At 44.0% G+C, this 17032-nt stretch overlaps 1 protein-coding gene across 1 annotated transcript in view; it reads right to left on the bottom strand.

Moving 5' to 3' along the window:
• The window catches only part of DEPDC1B (DEP domain containing 1B), a 113798-nt gene that overhangs the window by 6616 nt on the left and 90150 nt on the right, over positions 1 to 17032 (bottom strand). The window contains exons 9-10 of the mRNA XM_082255324.1: positions 15663 to 15839; positions 6789 to 6974 (exon numbers count right to left, since the gene is read on the bottom strand). Coding sequence (XP_082111450.1) covers positions 6789 to 6974; positions 15663 to 15839 — 363 coding nt within the window. The remainder of the gene's footprint in view (positions 1 to 6788; positions 6975 to 15662; positions 15840 to 17032) is intronic.

The following is a 17032-nucleotide window of genomic DNA, read 5'->3' on the forward strand; positions in this document are numbered from 1 at the left end:
GGGAAGCTATTCTGCTTCCTGTAAAGCGCCGGCTCCTGTCATAGGCAGAGTGATACCAAATGCACTCTGCCTGGGACAGCAACAGCCGGCGATACCTGCAGGGTGATTCCTGAAATGAAGCATACCTGCAGGGCGATTCCTGAAATGAAGCTTGTGTTTAAAGACCAGATTTTATTATTTTTTTTTTTATTAAAATCACAAGTAAAAGGGCATATCTGTTCTAGTTTGGCACTGGTTACTCTGGGCTGCTTTCAAACTGAACTTGCGGGTTACCTGCACTGAGCCATAATCTTTAGCCTGAGCCTTTCAGAAAGTGCACTACACCTGCAGGATATAATATAATTGAATGGCAAAGTGCAGCCAACCCGCAGGAAAGCCCCAGATGCACTGCACCCACGGTGCGGGTAAACCACTTTGCATCAATGTGAAAACCGCCTTAGGCCCCTCTCACATGATCAGTCTGATCGAGTCCACCTGCCCCTTTTTTTTTCAGGTGGACTCAATCAAACCCTCCATTCACCTCTATGGTTTACACTCGCCTACCTCCAATCGGATAAGCAGAAAAAAAAAAAGGGGGATCTGTCCCCTTCCGTCGGGGCGGATCGAAGGGCCCATAGAGTAGAAAACAGTCTGTGTCCACTCTGCATATGCAGAGTGGACACAGATCGGTCATGCACCTGCTCTGCTTATTGTGGCCCAAGACCCGTTACCAAGTCGCTTAAGTGGCCTTCGTTCTTCAAAAGGTTTGTCACCGCTGATCTGCATTAAGATTTTTGGCTTACCTTTAAAATCGTTTTCTTGGAGTACATCAGAGGGCATCTTTATATTCATAAATACTTTGGTTAGGCTGCCACTAAGCATAAACACTCCCTGCTAAGCCTTAGCTGTGTTACAAGCAATGAGGAACACAAATAGGGGAGGGATCCCTGTGTTCTGTGCTGTACTCCTAGAAAAGGATTTTACAGGTAAATGAAAAATCCTAAAATTTCTTATCTTAGGTTCATAGCTTTGCTTTTTTGGGGCTCACGTTTGTGCAGGCACAACAGCCCATTCATTTGCATGGGATGCTGTGCCTATGTTTCTCGCAGAAAAAAGGTGCATGCACCTTTTTCAAAAAGCAGCCCGCTGGGAAATCGCATGCTCATTGACCATGCGATTTTCCTGCAGTACCTGCAAACACACTACGTTTTTACATGTGTGGGGGTGCCATTCAGAATGAATGGCAGCCCTTCACACTTTCACTGGGTGTGGTTGTGGGTATCACTACGACTCTCCCGTGCAAAGGTGTGAACCAAGCCTGTGAACCAAACCAGTTCTGATGGAATGGGTCTTGATCAGGAAAGGAGGAAACCTGCCATTGATACAATAGGCCTGAGGAATCAGCGGACAAATCCACCTACAGATAGTAGTTTCAGAAGCACCCACGCCCTTGTAAAGGGCCTTCAGATAGACCAAACAGGGAATCGGGCTATTGAAACAAAGTTGTTGGACTTCAGATAAATCCAAATAGCTCAAACCACCAGTGTTAATTTTGGCAGCAAATTTCAATTTAGTTTTAGTCTTAGGACTAAAATGGCATTTTAGTTTTAGTCCTATTTTAGTCTTCTGCAAGTGTTTTAGTTTTAGTCGTATTTAGTCGACTAAAACTCCAGTATATTTTAGTCGACTAAAACGCCCTACATTTTAGTCGACTAAAACTCATTTTAGTCATCTATAATTGAATGGGTGTAGTTCAATTGTAATTTGTAATGCATTATTTAAGCATTTCTCTACAATTTCCAAACTCATTATATACTACTGCTGGTCCTGGAGTGAAAAATCTAATATGTTATTATTTATGCTTTGAGCATGCACCAGTGTTAATTTTTGGCAGCAAATTTCGATTTAGTTTTAGTTATAGTCTTTTGACTAAAATGCCATTTTAGTTTTAGTCGTATTTTAGTCATCTGAATTGTGTTAGTCGACGAAAACGTTTTAGTCGGTTTTAGTCGACGAAATTAACACTGCAAACCACATCCAAAAAAAAAAAAAGTGAAGTACTTTGCATGCTTAAGATTAGGACAAAAAGATGAGAACACAACACAATGCCCTTATTCAGGTGAAATAAGGAAACCACCTTAGGTTAAGTAAATTGTGATGAGATCTTCCATGCAGAGCATGTTGGGTGGAGAATTTGGGAGATTTAACGGATAAACAGTGGAATTACAGCTTTGACTTTGTTTCCCTAAATTCATTATCTCCATTTCAAATATTGAAGCAACTTTTTATAATCCATAGAGTACATCGCACACCACAAAAAAATTGTTTTTGTACAGGTGACGACCGGATAGCTCACCTAGGACTCTCATTCATAGGTTGTGGAGATGCCCCAAGTTATATAGATACTAGGTAGATATACTGAATACAATAAACTTGGCATTCAGAGTATTTATGTTGTTCGATTCCAAGTTAGGTGTACTGGGTTACAAAGAGTTTGAAGTTGTGCCTCCTGCTACACCGATAGCAGTCCAGCGTTGTGTCTACCACACTCGCAAACGTATAGCCCAGAAGTGGTTATCTTCCTCACCACCTTCTTATTCAAGTTATTATTGAAAGTGATGACAACACACTAGAGAGAGAAATTTTCTTTATATAGAAGGGGGAATGTGGGACTTTAAATAAAGTGCATAATCATACATACCATGTGCCTCCATCCCTATTGAAAATTTAAATAGGAGAAGTTTGGGATTTTAAATGAGAAGTATGACACAGCTGGTAAAATGATACACAGTACCACATTTATTATTGCATGGAAATACATACAAGAACAGAATATGTTACAAGCTATAAAAATATATGAGCCAAGTACAGGTTATGTAGAAATCAACATTACACAATTCCATAGAATAGTTAGATTTGTAAAACGCTTAGTAGTTTGATAACTGCATCAAACAGGCTCAACGTGTTTCGTGGACCAATTTCCCACTTCCTCAGGAGCAGGAGTGTGATACGTATCTGCAAAAAATATATAATGTATATAGAAAGATGCCAATATGATCTAATAAATGAAAAGGGGGCAGGGAGGGGAAGGGAATGAAGGAAACAATCACATCCCCAAACTACTTGCAACACAGCTCAGATTTCCAAAATGTGGCGCTGGAAGTTGGATATGGCCATAAGTATCCATCCCAGGAGCTGAGGGAGCGTAAACCGGGCAATCAGAGAAAGCACACAGCACTCCCAGAAGTAGATGGGCTTGATGTTTTTATGGTAGACAATGATATGTGCAGCAGCGTAAAAAGATACTTATCAAAAATATGTAAATAATCAAAAATATGTAAATAATGTATACTTTAATTAAATGCATAGTGATGCTTGCGTGATAACATAATATCTAGGAATAATGGGTCAAATACTGAATATAGAAGGAATGTGGATAAAGGGTATACAAGAGCCCCAAAGAAAAAAAAACGGAAGGTGGATTGTGCACAATGGTGAGGCAAAATCAGCGAAAAAGGTTGAACCCAAAAGTGTGCACAAAATTATTAGGTGACAGGAAGAGAAAGAGAAGCCAAGGAAAAGCACTGAAGAAAAAAGGGGTTTGGGGCACTTGTATACCCTTTATCCACATTTCTTCAATATCCAGTATTTGACCCATTATTCCTAGATCTTATGTTATCACGCAAGCAGCACTATGCATTTTATTAAAGTATACATTATTTACATATTTTTTTGATAGGAATCTTTTTACGCTGCTGCACATATTGTCTACCAAAAAAACTTCAAGCCCATCTACTCCTGGGTGTGCTGTGTGCTTGCCCTGAACACCCGGTTTACACTCCCTCAGCTCCCGGGATGGATACTTATGGCCATATCCAACTTCCAACGCCGCATTTTCAAAATCTGAGCTGTGTTGTAAGTATTTTGGGGATGTGGTTGTTTCTTCCTTCTCGTCCCCTCCCCCTTTTCATTTATTAGATCATATTGGCATCTTTCTATCTACATATATTTTTTTTTGCAGATACGCATCACACCCTGAAGAAGTGGAAAATTGGTCCACGAAACGTGTTGAGCCTGTTTGATGCAGTTATACTACTAAGCGTTTTACAAATCTAACTATTCTATCGAATTGTGCAATGTTGGTTTCTACATAACCAGTACTTGGGGACTACATATTAGCTCATTTATTTTTAGTCTTTTCATAGCTTGTAACACGTTCTGTTCTCACATGTATTTCCATGCAATAATAAATGTGGTACTGTGTATCATTTTTACCAGCTGTGTCATACATCTCATTTAAAGCCCCAACCTTCTATTTAAAAGAGAAATGTACTTCTTATGTGAGGTGGGGATGGGTAAAGAACATAGATAACTGGAAACCCTGGCTAAATGCCTAGGACTGGCACCTGGATCTGCACCTGTAGATAGACTTTTTATTTAATGTTAAGTGTTTGGTGTATTTTTCGTTTTGAAGGTTGAGAGAAAATGGAAATATATTGCCTTAACCTGGATAATATTGAACACGTTGATAGAAGAAATTTAGTTGGTTTATATTTAAGGGGTCGTAAAGTCAGAAGGTTTTTATCCTAATGCATTCTATGCATTAAGATAAAAAACCTTCTGTATGCTTACCTGAGCCCCCTCCAGCGATGTCCACAACCATCTCAGCCATCCAGAACTCCCCTCCTCATTGGCTAAGACACAGCAGCGGCACCCACTCGCTCCCGCTGCTGTCAAAGTCAATTAGCCAATGAGGAGACAGAGTGCGCAAAGCCGAGCCGCAGCTCTGTGTCTGAATGGCTACATGAAGCTGTGACTCGGCTCAGGTGCCCCCATAGCAAGCTGCTTGCTGTGGGGGAACTCAAGGAGAGGGAGGGGCCAGGAGAGCCAAAGAGGGACCCGAGAAGAGGAGGACCAAGGCTGCTCTGTGCAAAACCAACTGCACAGAGGAGGCAAGTATAGCATGTTTGTTATTTTTATTGAAAAAAGAAAAAAAAAAAAAAAAGGACTTAATCACTAAGATTTTATTATTAGAAATGGGATTGAAAATTAGAAGATTTTAAATAAGATTTGAGGAATGGTCGTTTTTTTTTTTTTTGTTTTTTTTTTTTTTTATAACAAAAGGGGGGGGGGGGTAAAGGCCTTACCACAATTAATCCTGTTGATGAATCAGGAGATACAGGACTGTACGAACCAAAGTAATGTCAATCAAAAGACTTGGATGCAGCTGCTAATTGAGAATGTTTTCCAGCATGTTGCTTCAAAAGAAGCAGATCAAACATCTTATGTCGAGCAGGAATGGACACACTGATCAAAACTCAACTGAACCAAACTCACCATTTGCACACTTAAAAGATGCAGACATAATTCTGTAGAGATGCAATATTTAGACGGAAGTAGTATGTGGAATGTAAACTAAAAAGGCATTTGATTGAATTATTGTCCATGACTGTCACATATCAACACTCCTATTGGTGAGGCACTATAAGCAGAGGGTTCAAAAAACATTTGTTTCTCAAATCTGTGTTGCAGACTTGGGGACCCCATGTTTCACGGCTCTTGAATTCACAACGAGATACTCACAGGTAGGGATGAGTTCAGGCGTGTTTGGATCCTAGTCCGAACCCATGTGAGCAAGCCCACCAGTAAGTAGTCACCTGTCATTGACCAATCTTCTGATGCCTGGCCACCCTGTGCCCCGCCAGTCACATGTATAGATGCAGTGGGGAATATTCTGTCGCCACAGAGGACTAGCCTAGTACAAGTGACAGCTTTCTGGAGGACTCACACCTGTTCGAACTAGGATCTAATCACGCACAAGCTCAGCCCTAGTCACAGGAACCAAATATGTGCATAAATGTAACTATTGTTTAAGACCACCACAAATTTGTTTTAAAAGCACTAAGTCTGTCCGACATTTTTTTTTTTTACATTTCTGGTCGCTTTTCATAGTTGCCAGAATTCCCTAATATTTATACAGGTGTAGCACCCTCCTAGTCAGGTGCTAGGTAAAAGCATTGGGTTGCTTTCCTGCTTGTCAGGGAGCAGGATTTCTAGTTAGGCCTGTTACATGTGTTCAGGTGTGATTCACTTGGTCTGAGGGAGTGTCCCCACTGTATCCAATAGGGATATATAGTTGGACAGTGGAGGAAACCCAGCCAGTGACACACAGGCTTTTGTGGTAGACCCAGTGGGAGGGCACAACAGTGAGGCATCCTGGGATTGACCATAAAAGCCAAGGGCACATGTGACAGGATGTCCTTGGGCAGGAAGCCAGGTCCCAGGAGGAGGGTGACGGCTGTGTCTCCTCCTGTCAGAGTGGAAAGCGGTCAAGGGCGGTCGGCCTAGTGGACCAGATTGTGGAGCGGAACTGTGAGGTCCAGGAGAAAGACGGTGGAGCAGTGGCAGAGGTCCCTGTGAAAAACAGTGTCCGTGAGTACCAGGGAGCTTGCCAGGGGTCTGCCCAGGAAGGGGACCACTCCAGGGAAAGTCAGTGGACAAGAATCAGCACACACAGTGAGTCAGAAAGGGGGTGTTAAGTTGGACCCTGAAGAGAAGCTAAAGTACAGTTCATCTCTTATATCTTCACCTCACTGGCAGAGTGAAGCAGCGGCCTTGCCGCATACTCTGCGGATAGTTGTCCTCAAGTTGCGCATAGTTACCAAAATCCCCTGGACTGTTCATTGACTGAGCCAAGTGTAAAGTGAGGAACATTTTACAGACTGTTGCTATGGGTAACCCAGGGGAACCCACTCTCAGCAGCTCCCATGGGGGCAGTGCTACATAGGAAATACATAAATAATTTTCACCTGTTTCAGTTTCTTCTTCTTCTCCTTGGAGGACATTTGCTTGTTATTAATAATATCCTCCAACATGACATGTGCTGGATCTTGGGGCTTGCTCAGCTTCTCATATTCATACTGAGGCTTTGCTGGTTGGGGCTTTTCAAAGATGGGGTGTAGAGTGGAGTCCATATCTGCTCCTGGATACTTAATCTAAAGAAACAAATCAAAGTATTGTAATGTAAGAAGTTTTTACTTTTCCCTTACTAGGATACTTATTCACTTCTTCAGAATGGACTATGTATTTATCAGTTTCACCTTTAGCCAGCCATACACACAAGAGGGCAACCAGGAGCATTTTGTGCCAAGGTTACTCAAGCACCAACTACAATACAAACATTACCCAGCACACTAATGAGCCATAAAAAAATAAAATAAAAAATAAAAACGGTTTTTACAGCTCAGAGGTTTTTGATGCAAAACCACATTGCGAGATGAAGCTTTGCACTGCATGGACCTGAACTCTAAATTATCTGAGTTTCCAACTATAGGATATGTACATAGCAATGCATGAATTGACTGTAGACTTCTTGACGTGGTCTTCTTTACACAAGTACAGCAACATACCCAAAGCCCAACATTTCATAGGCAGTTGAAGACTCCCAGCGATTGTCAGCACCAAATCCAACAAAATAACAATGGCTGTTTAGATCAATTTAGAACTAGCAAAACATGGAAATATATGTACATGAGCAGGGCAACATACAATGTGAATAATCAAGCAAGTCCATGCTACGATATTATTCGGCTGCTTGCAAAACAATAGGACGACATAGAAATCCTTTGGAGTCTACTAAAAGTAAATATTTGCAGCAACTTAAATAGTGAAATCAAAATGACAAATTAAACCACCATGTGACTCCACCAAAAAAATAGAGACAAACGGACCAAAATAGTGCATGCAGAATAATGAGGCTGAGGGTGTCATTCTCAACTTACTTGATCATGATGTACTGGCTACATCTGCCATAGCATTGGTGTCCGGTGAATGTCCATTCTAATGGTTGATGGTGTGTGCACATACACTGAAAAATTTGCAGCCAATTAGGATTGGATGGTGGAGGATTGTCTTTTCTTGCACATGTTGATGAACCTTTTTTGCAGACCTCCTTGACAGTTGATTTTATTATTGTGTATGCATGGTTTAGGTCACGGTCACTATTGTTTTGACTATCTACACAGTGGTTTAATTCATTGGTCATTTTGACTTCACTATTCAAGCTCTTTGGCACTGCAAATAGTTATACTAGGGCAATATACAAAGTAAAATAAAAACTCCCAGCACATAGTCAACACAAAAAAAAAAAAAAAACACCTTACTAAGCCCCCGTTCACACTAAGGCGACCTGTGAGGCCCAAAGGGAAGCTGCAGACCCGTTCTAATAGGAGCGACACAAGTCGCTCCGACTTAGAAAAAGGGTCCGGAGCTTCTTTGGGGCGACCAGGAGGCGACCGCCATAGACTTCAATGATATGAAGTCCGTGGCGGCCGCTCCGAGGTCGCGGTGCGAAGTAGCGTCGCTCGTATGTGAACGGGCACTTAACGGTTCTTAACATCCCAAGTAAAAAACTGGTTTTGTTGCACACAATTGTATCAACACAAACTTACATTTCTTAAAAGGGGGACAGGTCCTTTTATCGTGTTCCAACAGCACGTAGACTTTTCACCAAGCAGCAGCCTCTCACAGCAGGGGGAGAGCTATATAAGGCAAGATATGGACCTAGGAATTGAGGCTTTATAGCACCCAAAACGCAAAAAAAGTCTTCTGGCTCCAGAACAGACTTCAAAATTCTGAGAACACAAACGTTTCCTCTCTACATCAGCTATAAACCCTGAAGCCCCTTGCCATGTGTGGGTAAGAAACCTAGGTAAGACATATATTGTACATATGCAAACAAAGGAGTCAAAATATGGGTGACCAAAAACAGGTCTCATAAAGTGGCTCACCCCGCGCACAAAAGAACACAGTAGATAACAACACGGAATTATGAAGACGTAAAGTCTCAAAGCAGCTACTATACAAAAAGAACTGTTAACAAAGGTGTTGTAGAATATTTGATCAGAAAAAACAAACTATAACACTAGCAGCGCTAAATAAGAGGTCCATTGAATAAACCAGTGTCCTTAATGACTCATACAAAATATATATATAGTACAGTCCATGCAGTAAGCACAATTCACCAGGGTAGGGGAGTGAAGGGTCTTGACTGTTCCTCCAAAAAATGACACCACACTCTAGTGCTCCCCCCCTTTGGATGAAACACTCACCAGAAACTGGTGAATATAGAGCCTTAAATCCACCAATCAACGGGTGTGCTAATCACTGCTGGGCTGCTCCAAAATCCTCCTTCCTCCAGAGTTCCTCCGCTCAAAGTTCATGCAATTGAACAAAGTGGGGGCAACAATAGTGTAATTCTGCAAACTTTTATTAAAACTACACACAGTAAAACCCCTCTCCCCTCAAGATGTCTACTCACAGGAGGGTAATGGAGTGAAGGCATAAAGGATCAAAATATGCACACTGGATGACCGATTCGAAACTCTCCTGCAATCCCATAGGAATCACGAATGGTGTCCTGTGCGAAATGTTCAGCGACCGCGCACATCAGCTCTGACGTTTCGTCCTCACGACTTCATCTGAGAGCCCATGTGCGCGGCGCGGTCGAAATGCTTAAATAATGACGCCAGCGCATGCGCGCCTGCGTCCGCCTGAGATGTCACCCGGAAGTACACCTCTTATTAGCTACACAGCTAACATCGGTGCTCTGATATACAGACGTGTCATTCCGGCCATGCGTGATGACGCACATCCGCCGGCGACCTCCAGCCCAATAGCTGATGACAACATCCGGTTATGACACCGGATGTGCGTCACCGTCACCGTCGGGATGTTCCGATACCTCTTCTGCGGACACCCTATTAAGTCGAGCCATGGAACCACATACAGTCCGAAGAGCGCTCTTCGGACTGTATGTGGTTCCATGGCTCGACTTAATAGGGTGTCCGCAGAAGAGGTATCGGAACATCCCGACGGTGACGCACATCCGGTGTCATAACCGGATGTTGTCATCAGCTATTGGGCTGGAGGTCGCCGGCGGATGTGCGTCATCACGCATGGCCGGAATGACACGTCTGTATATCAGAGCACCGATGTTAGCTGTGTAGCTAATAAGAGGTGTACTTCCGGGTGACATCTCAGGCGGACGCAGGCGCGCATGCGCTGGCGTCATTATTTAAGCATTTCGACCGCGCCGCGCACATGGGCTCTCAGATGAAGTCGTGAGGACGAAACGTCAGAGCTGATGTGCGCGGTCGCTGAACATTTCGCACAGGACACCATTCGTGATTCCTATGGGATTGCAGGAGAGTTTCGAATCGGTCATCCAGTGTGCATATTTTGATCCTTTATGCCTTCACTCCATTACCCTCCTGTGAGTAGACATCTTGAGGGGAGAGGGGTTTTACTGTGTGTAGTTTTAATAAAAGTTTGCAGAATTACACTATTGTTGCCCCCACTTTGTTCAATTGCATGAACTTTGAGCGGAGGAACTCTGGAGGAAGGAGGATTTTGGAGCAGCCCAGCAGTGATTAGCACACCCGTTGATTGGTGGATTTAAGGCTCTATATTCACCAGTTTCTGGTGAGTGTTTCATCCAAAGGGGGGGAGCACTAGAGTGTGGTGTCATTTTTTGGAGGAACAGTCAAGACCCTTCACTCCCCTACCCTGGTGAATTGTGCTTACTGCATGGACTGTACTATATATATATTTTGTATGAGTCATTAAGGACACTGGTTTATTCAATGGACCTCTTATTTAGCGCTGCTAGTGTTATAGTTTGTTTTTTCTGATCAAATATTCTACAACACCTTTGTTAACATATATTGTACATAATCCAGAAATAAGCCAGTGCCTCACCATCTCTTTCTCTACACACAGAAAAATATATTTCACATGCTTATGTGCTACTGTTTTATGGCCTATTCAGACTAATGCATTGCAGCAAAACATGCTACATTGGTTTGGCACATCAATGCACCTTGCTAGTGTTTGTGCCAGAAAAAAATGGTCCATGCACCTTTTCGTTTAGTTGTATAGTTAGTATAGTAGACAGCCTATTTAAAGTGCTTGTTACCCCAGCATTTTATATTCCTGATATGTGCCTGCTGTACCATGTACTTGTATGAAAAAGTATCCTGTTCTCTTTCTATTGCTTTATTTGAATTAAATCCCTGGTGTTCCTGCCAGTCTCTCTGTTTTCCTATTAAAACTGACCGCACTAAGCAGGAGAACACACCGTGGCCAGTTCTCTAGCTGGGCTGGGTACCCCCCCTTACTCTCCTCCAATGATCAGTCTTTTCCTGACACCCCGACCCTCCATCACCTGCACAGCTTTTCACTGGAAAGATCAGTGCCCTGTTGCTTCTCCTCCCCCTGAGGGAAAAGAAAGAATGTGATCATTAAATTAAAAAGTATGTTTTTTTTCATATCTATACACAAATGTTTTGCGTTTCATTGCAATTTTAAACTGAATGGGTTGTTTTACAAGGTGATCTTTACAATCACTTTAAATGAATAGGTTGCGTTAATGCAACACATGCTAAACATACATGCACCAACGCACCACAATGGTGTAAATGGCTCCTTATAGTGAGAGATGGTCCCTGTATCATATCAATATTCCTATTGTGTTTGTTCTCTAAATTCGTAATCTTATTAGGCTTAATTTGGGGTATTATGCTTCCATAAATGCAGGATTGCATCGCTCTTACTAACCAACATAAGTGCAGAGAAAAGTTACCCTAACCACAGAAACTGCTACTTCTCTTTAGGCTTTAGGCTGATGGCAAAGTTACTGAGGTGCAGCAACCACTTTGTGTAAAAAAGGGTCTTTCCCATGCAGAATGACATCTCACCAATGAGGGAGCGACACCCTAAGAAATAGGTTAGGGGGATCTTGGCCATCCTGTTGCTAGCAAGTTGCTGCCAGTGTCAGGATCACATACAAAACTTGGCCCTTAGTTTGTGGTTCTGATAAAAAGAAAAAAGTTCTGGCTTCACCTATGGGCAGTCCGAGGGAGTATACCCTCTCTCCCTGCTATAGGATGTCAGTTTTGTATCAGGGCAGTGTCAGAGAAAATCATACCAACTCAACTCCAATAGAGGGGCGGGTACTGCGTTTGTCAAACTCAGAGAAAAGGATTTTACGGTAAGACAAAAATCCAATTTTCTCTATTGTTCATTGACGGACGCAGTCTCTGATCTTCATATCAGTAGAGATGTCCCAAAGCAGTGCCATAAAAATGAGGGGTGGGAACAGCAGAAAAATAATTCCCCAAGGCTAAACCATAGCCAACCAGGTAACATAGGACTCATCAGAACAACAAGATGAGACCCACCTGAAAAAACAAACATCCTCAAGGGAAAAACACCCTTAAAAACAGCAGCCTGGAAAACTTTGCGGCCAAAAGAGGCATCTGCAGATGCCAGCACATCCGCCTTGTAAAACTTTGTGAAAGTGTGAACAGACGACCAGGTAGCCGCCTTGCAAACCTGAAGCACAGATGCCTGTTGGCGAAAAGCCCAGGAAGCACTAAGCGCCCGAGTAGAATGCGCCTCAACAGGGAAAGGTGGAACCTGACCCTTAATTGAAAAAGCCTGCACAACTGCCTGTCTGACTGGAAATAGTCGCAGTAGACGCAGGCAGCCCTTTCCTTGGGCCATCCGTGAGTACAAAGAGCGAATCTGACTTTTGAAAAGACTCAGTAGTCACCAAGTACACCCTGAGTGCCTGAACCACATCCAAAGTATGTAGTGCAATTTCCTAAGGATGTTCAGGCTTAGGACACAAAAAGGGTAGCTCAATGTCATCATTTAAGTGAAAACTGGAAACCACCTTCGGAAGGAAGGACAGACCCAGACGAAGTACCACTTTATCCCTGTGAACCACCAGATAGGGAGAACGACAGGACAACGCTGCCAGTTCCAACACCCTGCGCGCAGAAGTAATAGTCACCAAGAAGGCCACCTTCTGGGATAAGGTAAGCGAAAGAATCTCTCGAATACTTTCAAAAGGAGGTTTCTGGAGAACTGACAGCACCAAATTAAGGTCCCAAGGTGGTAACGAAGGGCGCACCGGAGGTGCCAAGTGTCGCACCCCCTAGATAAAGCTACACACCAGGGAATGGGCAGCTAGTGGCCTTTGGAAGAAAATTGCCAAGGCCGAAACCTAACCCTTGATAGTACTCAAGGCTAACTTTTGATCAACACCCCGTTGAAGGAAAGCAAAGATCCAAGCCACCGAGTATGAGCCAGGGGGAACCCCAAGAGACACCACGCAATATACGACTTCCATGCACGATGATAGATCTTTCTGGAAGTCGCTTTCCTCGTTTTAAACAAAGTAGGAATCACTGAAGCAGACAAACCCGTCCTTCAGCACCTGGCTTTCAACAGCCAAGACATCAAAGCCAGTGACTGTAAAGCAGAATGGAAGACTGGCCCTTGAGACAGTAGATCCTCCCAGAGAGGAAGTCTCCAAGTAGCGTCTGCAACTAGCCTGACCAGGTCGATGTACCAAGCTTGGCGAGGCTAGTCTGGAGCCACAAGAATGACCGGAATCCCTTCTGCCTCGATCCTGCGAAGAAGTCTTGGCAGCAACTTGAGAGGAGGAAAGGCATACATCAGCTGATACTGACCCCACCAGCGGGTCCGTGGCGTCTGCCAGAGGGTTCCGGGAGTGGGTCACAAACTTTTGCACTTTTCCGTTGATCCGAGACACCAACAGTTTTACATTTGGAGTGCCCCAACAAAGGCACAACTGCTGGAACACCTCCGGATGGAGAGACCATTCCCCTTGATCCAAGGTCTGTCGACTGAGAAATTCGCCTGCCAATTTTCCATTCCTGGAATGTGAACAGCGGAGAGAGCTGGAAAAAAGCGTTTCCGCCCATCGGAGGATGCCGGCCACTTCCAAGGCTGCAAGGACACTTTTGGTGAGCCCTTGGTGTGGTCACATTCTTTTTTGAGCATGTTGACAAAATACGCAGGGCAGGGAAAAACCTTTCCCACTTTGGATGGCTTGTGAGTGCCAAACGTAACCTGTGCCTCATTCGCAGTCGCAGCTGCGTCCTCCATATTTAGGGTCTCATGCACAGATACAACCAGTGTGTCCACCAGCGCCTTTTCTTGCGCGGTGGCGGAGGTAGAGATGTCATCCTCACTATCAGAGGAGACAGGGCGCAAGGTATTTGACCTGGCAGGGAGACCCGCGTCTGCGGTGGCTAAATCAGATTCAGAGTCTGACATATCAGATGAGGCAGGGGTAGATGGAGGGCGTTTTTTGGCACCTCGCCCTTTAAAGGCCACCTCCACCCGGGAGGCAAAGGATTCCAGGACCGCCGAAAGTGCCTCTATGGCTAGCTGGGATTCGGAGGGCCCTGCGGCCTCCTTGAGGGATCAGGTGGGGACACTTGTTCTGCAGGGTCCATGTTGCACCAGGGGAACCCATCAGAAAAAGTTGAGAAAAAATTTTTTTTTTTTTCTTCAAGAACGTCCCATCACGCTGCAGCGCCCTCAGGAGGCCTGGCCCAGCGCACTGAATACCCCCAGCAGAGAGAGAGCTCCCCCCAGAGTCACCAGGAGGCCCAGAACATCTGCACAGCACGTGTCTGCTGCGATCTTGATCCAAAGAGAAAGATCTGCGTGTAAGGCACTAGGGTATAGGGAGTGGCTCCACCAGAAAAAACGCCTCTAAGAATTCCCAGAACATGGCCGCCAGTGATGCTCAATAGAAATCCACCGCAAAATGGGCGCCGGGTGTACCAATATGACCGCCGAATCTTGCAGAGCACATGGGCTACAAGAAAATGGGGACCCCGCACAGCCTGCGGAGCTACTGAGGGCCCTCGAGGGGATCCCCCAGTCTCCTGGACGGAATCAACAGGTAAACCACCCCCCCCACCCGCCAGCCTGAAGCTTGGTCCCAGCCCCCGGGAGTGGTTAAAAAAAGTGTCCCTATAGCCCCAGTAGTGAGGGGGGGGGGTGAACAGGTAGGTGGTGGGGGGGGAGTGCGTGACCGGACAAAGGGGAACCCGGGGTTGTGAGGATCCGACTGTCCTAGGGAGGGGCCCGCATCCACCCCAAAATCTGCCAGGGGAAGAGGGGGGAACATTTACTCACTGTACCAGGAACAGGCAGGCACCATCTCCTTACAGAACCCCTCTCCGCTGAAGTGGGAGGCTGTCGGCCAATAGGAATGCTGCAACCCAGCTGTATGCGACCTGGCGAGACGTTTAACTGGCGGGGCCAGTCCCCGTCCAGTGGGACTATGTCGCGGCTGACCTAGTGCGGAGCTGGGGTCTGCGCACACTCGCTGGCCAGTTGGGGTGACCACTGGATCTATAGATCCAGCTTAGTTGCTTGTAGATCTCACAGGAAAACAATCCGGAGGAAAAAAAAAAAAAAAAACTATCTAGAAGAAAAAAAAACTTTTGCCAAGACCAGAGATCCCAGTAAGGAACTAGGTCCTAGGCAGATTAAAATTGATATCCTTTAGCAGGGAGAGAGGGTATACCCCCTGGGAATGCCCATAGGCATAGCCAGAACTTTTTTCTGCCTAGTGTCCTACTCCTGTAGGGGACAGTATAACCTACTGATTTGAAGATCAGAAACTGCATCCGTCAATGAGCGATACAGAAAATAATGTAGGAGGCTTTGGTAAGGGCAGATATTTGGGAACACCCATGATAAAAATAACAGACGATTGCTCATTTAAACTTTACTGAATCCCTCAAACCTGTGCAAAAATAGAACTTATACCCGTTACACAAAAAACGAAGTACCTGAACTCTTCTCTGGTGTGCAATATAATCCTCCACAGAGTTTTTCAGTGATACTGGAACATTCAGTATATTCTGACAATTGTCCATCATGAAAGTCACCAGTTTTGTGGACAGAAGTTCACCCAGGTCCACCTCCTCTTTAGAACGAAGGATACAGCGAGAAAAGGTCTGAACCATCTAAGAACAGCACATGACAGGGAGTGAGACCACAATACACTGCAGATCCATAGAAAATCCCCACAGACAATTATTATTTTTAATAAAAAAAAAAATGTAATTAGGTTCAGAAAGCAATGAAAAAAGAAAAAAAAAGTGCAGAAAATGTTCTATAGGCAGATCAGAAAAAGGTGAATTTTAATTGACTGCAAGGGCTTATGCCTCCTGTTCTTTGTTGGGATGCAAGAACTAGCTACATGAAATAGAAATAAAAAATATTTTATAAATATTGCTGCTCTTTTTCCCCTCTTCAGTACAGTGGATAAAATTAAATTCTGTTGTCAAAGAAAACATATGCAAAATTCAGGAGGTCAACAGAATATTCAACAATTAAATCCTATTCAAACTACCCTGTGAAAGGAAGATGCCCTTACTTACATATTCAGAGTGCACCACTTCCGTCATGTGATCTCCCCAGTGGCCGGCTTCAGGGGAGACTCTATAGAGTGCCAAAAATAGATGCACAGCCTGTGAGATGACGCCACCCACAGGTTTACTATGGGGGCATCTGAGCATCTGTTGTCAGCGGTCCCTCCTCTCCCCTGAAGCCGCCACTGGGAGCCAATCAGGTGACTGACCCACAGCACCCTGAAAATAGGCAAGTATAAGCATCTTCCTTTCACAGGGTAGTTCGAATAGGATTTAAATGAATGGGTTGCCTTAACCTCCCTGGCGGTATGATTCTTTTGGATTTTAGGTGCTGAAAGCGGTACCATTATTTTGCATGTAATTCTTGTGAATGAGCAGCCCAAACCAACTGTATACATTTATTATTATATATATATATATATATGTGTGTATGTATACATACAGTGGGTACGGAAAGTATTCAGACCCCCTTAAATTTTTCACTCTTTGTTATATTGTAGCCATTTGCTAAAATCATTTAAGTTCATTCTTCTTCCTCATGAATGTACACATAGCACCCCATACTGACAGAAAAACACAGAATTGTTGACATTGTTGCAGATTTATTAAAAAAGAAAAACTGAAATATCACATGGTCCTAAGTATTCAAACCCTTTGCTGTGACGCTCATATATTTAACTCCGGTGCTTTCCATTTCTTCTGATCATCCTTGAGATGGTTCTACACCTTCATTTGAGTCCAGCTGTGTTTGATTATACTGATTGGACTTGATTAGGAAAGCCACA

This window comes from Pelophylax lessonae (assembly GCF_965119305.1).
Source record: "Pelophylax lessonae genome assembly, chromosome: 1".
NCBI classification, from domain to species: domain Eukaryota; kingdom Metazoa; phylum Chordata; class Amphibia; order Anura; family Ranidae; genus Pelophylax; species Pelophylax lessonae.